Source organism: Ipomoea nil, unplaced genomic scaffold (genome assembly GCF_001879475.1).
Source record: "Ipomoea nil cultivar Tokyo-kokei standard unplaced genomic scaffold, Asagao_1.1 scaffold0980, whole genome shotgun sequence".
Taxonomy (NCBI): domain Eukaryota; kingdom Viridiplantae; phylum Streptophyta; class Magnoliopsida; order Solanales; family Convolvulaceae; genus Ipomoea; species Ipomoea nil.
In genome coordinates, this window is record NW_017617408.1 from 2,162,080 (window position 1) to 2,165,678 (window position 3,599).

General features: G+C 52.0%; 1 protein-coding gene across 1 annotated transcript; it reads right to left on the bottom strand.

Annotated features, from left to right (window-relative positions):
• Nucleotides 1–217: 217 nt before the first annotated feature.
• On the bottom strand, nt 218–1,938 carry LOC109179780. The gene is made up of 3 exons (XM_019329273.1): nt 1,670–1,938; nt 854–1,552; nt 218–737 (listed from the first exon to the last, which is right to left on the bottom strand). The coding sequence occupies exons 1-3, from the start codon at nt 1,936–1,938 to the stop codon at nt 218–220; spliced, it is 1,488 nt and encodes a 495-aa protein (XP_019184818.1).
• Nucleotides 1,939–3,599: the final 1,661 nt, after the last annotated feature.

A 3,599-nucleotide genomic window follows, 5' to 3' on the forward strand; every position in this document is an offset into this window, starting at 1 on the left:
TCTTCGCGGCGTGGCCGCCCACGCCTGAAAAGGCGGAATCAGCCTTCCTCGTTAAGAGGAGGTGATAGTCTCGTTATAGAAAACCCAGTTGACGAAATTATCTGAACTTTATTACTAACCAACTGGCGGGAAGTGCTCACGAAACAAATGGCCGCTAAGTGCCTACAACGAACTAATCAAGTGATAAGAGATGAAAAGGAAAATCATAACCAGAAAGTCACTGGTAGAATTTCTTAAGGTGGTGAGTGTTCCACATTCGTTCCACAGGCTCGCCCTCCTGGTAGCGCTTGACAGCCTTCTGGTACTCGACCATCCGAGCATAGGCTACGTCTCGCCTTTCCTCCAAGAGATTCTTTTCAATTCGCAGCGTTCCTTCATTTCCTTCGTCATTGTACAGCAAGACTCGTCGACTAGGCACCAAGAGCTCGGTTGGGACCTTCGCCTCGAACCGGTATGCTAAGGCAATAGGGGTTTCAACAGTCTCCCTTCGCGGGGTCGTCCGGTACGCCCATAGTACCTTCTCCAACTGCTCAACCCATGTGTCACCTAACTCCTCTAACTTTTTCCACAACCCGTCCAAGAGTGTACGGTTTAAGTTCTCAATCTGTCCATTCGCCTGGTGGTAAGCTACGGACACCTTAATGTGCCGAATACCATTCTGTACACAGAAAGTCGCGAAGGCCCTGTTGTCAAATTGTCGTCCGTTATCTGTCACTAGCTGCTCGGGCAACCCAAATCTGCATATGATGTTCTTCTAGATGAACCAACGACATTGATACTCGGTGATGGTTGTCAGGGGCTCAGCATCTGCCCACTTAGTGAAATAATCAACGGTCGCGATGCAGAAACGCACTCGCCCGGGCACTTGGGGCAGCGGCCCGAGTAGGTCGATACCCCACTTACAAATGGTATCGCAGTAGTAATCGGGGTATAAAAGGTTGCCGGCCGGGTGCTCTTTTTAGCGAACACTTGGCACACAGAGCATTTTAGCACTTCCTCGACGCAGTCTTTCACCATGGTTGGCCAATAGTAGCCCCGAACGATGAGCTTCTTGGCCAGAGTGTTGTCCCCTTGAGGGGCCTCACAGATTCCTCGATGGGTGGCTGCCATCACGGTCCTGGCTTCCTCAGGGAGTAGAGAGCATAACAACGGCCTTCCGTCAGATCTCTTATAGAGCAGCCCATCCACCAACTCGAAGGAGGGAGCTCTCCTTCTTATGCAGTCGGCATCCTCCTTATTGTCAGGTAACTCCGCCTTTTGCTTATACCTGATCAAGTCCGTTAGCCACGGCCACTTGGGCTGGTTATCATGGCTGGGTAGGGAAGTGGGTGCCTGGACAACTGCGCAAACCGAGAGCATTTCGGTGCTTGGTCGCTCTACGACCGCGATGCGACAAGCCATCGACAGGTACAGGGGTACCCTTCCCAAGGCCAACTTCGATAGGATATCTGCTTCAGCATTCTCGGCTCGCGAGATGTGAACAATCTCGTAGGCTTCCAACTTATTCAATAACCCTTTGACAACATCTTTATAGAGTCTTAGCCTTTCCTCCCTGGTCACGCAATCGGATTTTAGCTGACTTACTACTAAACGGGAGTCCGTCCTCACACGCACCCGGGCAGCTTGGAGGGCGATGACCAGCCGCAACCCTCAGATAACCGCCTCATACTCCGCCTCATTGTTGGAGGTTCGAAATTGGTATCTTAAGGCATAATATAGGCGGAATCCCTCGGGGGTGGTGACCATGACGCCACCTCCACAATGCCGGGTGCTGGCGGCACCGTCGGTGTGTATCTCCCACCATTTCGCTGCCTCCGGACCTTCAACCAGCGAGCTCTCCACCGGGTGGGCGGAGCATTCTACTATGAAGTCAGCAAAGGCCTGGGCCTTGATGGACGTCCGCAGAGCGTACTCAATCCCGTACTGGGTGAGCTCCATCGCCCACTTGAGTAGTCGTCCAGAGGATGACGGATTACGCAACGTACCGGCCAGCGGCAAGTCAGTCAACACCCTAACTGTGTGAGCTTGAAAGTAAGGCACTAATTTTCTGACCGTGGTGACTAAAGCGAAAGCCACCTTATCCAGGGGAGAATAATTGATTTCTACGCCCTTCAATGTCCGCCCGACGTAATAAACTAGCATCTGGATTTTCTCCTCTTCCCACACTAGAACTGCTCCGACCACCTTGTGCAAGGCGGCAGGTATAATGATAGCGTTTCCCCCTCCTTGGGTTTAGACAAGAGGGTTGGAGCCAAAAGATACCTCTTTAAGTCTTCGAAGGCTACCTGGAATTCTCCAGTCCATCGGAACCCGTCCTGCCTTTTCATAACCTCGAAGAAGGGGGAGGGCCCGATCGGCGGACTTAGACAAGAATCGGCTAAGGACGGCCATCTGACCAGTCATTCGTTGCATTTCCTTAAGATTATTGGGCGGCCGCATATCTAGAATGGCTCGCACTTTCTCCAGGTTTGGTTCTATTCCTCATCGGGTGACTATGTAGTCCAAAAACTTTCCTCCTTTGACCGCGAACGTGCAATTCTTGGGGTTTATCCTTAGATTGAACCTCCTCATAATTTCAAAGCAATCCATCAAATCCTTCATATGTTCGGTTTCCTCCTTGCTCTTAACGAGCATGTCATCAATGTAGGTGGCCATGGATCCGCCTATTTGCCCTCTGAACAATCGGGGTACCATTCGGGTATAAGTGGCACCAGCATTCTTGAGGCCAAAAGGCATTACCCTATAGCAGTATACCCCATTCGGGGTGATAAAGGCGGTCTTTTCTTCATCTGACTCGTGCATGAATATCTGATGGTAGCCGCGAAAGGCGTCCATGAAGCTGAGCAAGGGAAAGCCAGCCGTTAGTCCACACACATTTTCCACGCCGGCGGCTTGGGCACCAACACCACATTGGCCAGCCAGCCGTGGTATTTAACTTCCCGAATATGCCCCGCGGCTAGAAGCGTATCTACTTCCCGCTTCACGAAGTCCCTCCGATCATTTGACAAATGCCTTCTCTTCTGCGCCACGGGGTTGAGGTCAGGATCGACCGCCAACCTATGCGTTATGATCGACCGGTCGACTCCTAGCATATCGTCGAGCCCCCACGCGAATATCTCCTTATATTCCCCGAGAACTATCGTGACCGCCTGCTTCACAGAGGTAGGCTGCTCAGTTTCGATCCGGATTGTTCTATCGGGATGCTCAGCTTCCAGGATGATTTCCTCTAATTCGACTACAGGGGTGAGACGCTCCTCTGGCCGCTCAGCCACCTAAGGGGCAATAGTGTTTACCCTGTCAAAGTTCTTCCCAACCTTCTGGTAAGCTTGCAAGTAGCAACTACGAGTCGTCTTCTGATCACATCGCACTACTCCGACGCCAGTCGGTGTGCGAAACTTCATACACAAATGCTCGATAGAGATCAGGGCGCCCAAATCCTCTAGCCCTGGTCGGCTGAGGATGACATTATGCACACACTTTAGAGCCACGACCACGAACTCCATTTCCAACTTCCTTACTTGAGGCCAGGTGCCCAACTCGACGGTCTAAGAAACGCACCCTTCCGCCTCGACCGCATCGCTGGTGAATCCGGCCAAGGG

Coding starts and splice junctions, on each gene's coding strand:
- LOC109179780 (XM_019329273.1), bottom strand. CDS start 1,938: ATGGAGCTCACCCAGTACGGGATTGAGTACGCTCTGCGGACGTCCATC. Junction 1,553..1,669: donor ACCTCCAACAATGAGGCGGA/GTATGAGGCGGT, acceptor TTGCGTGACCAG/GGAGGAAAGGCTAAGACTCT. Junction 738..853: donor TGCCCCAAGTGCCCGGGCGA/GTGCGTTTCTGC, acceptor CATCATATGCAG/ATTTGGGTTGCCCGAGCAGC.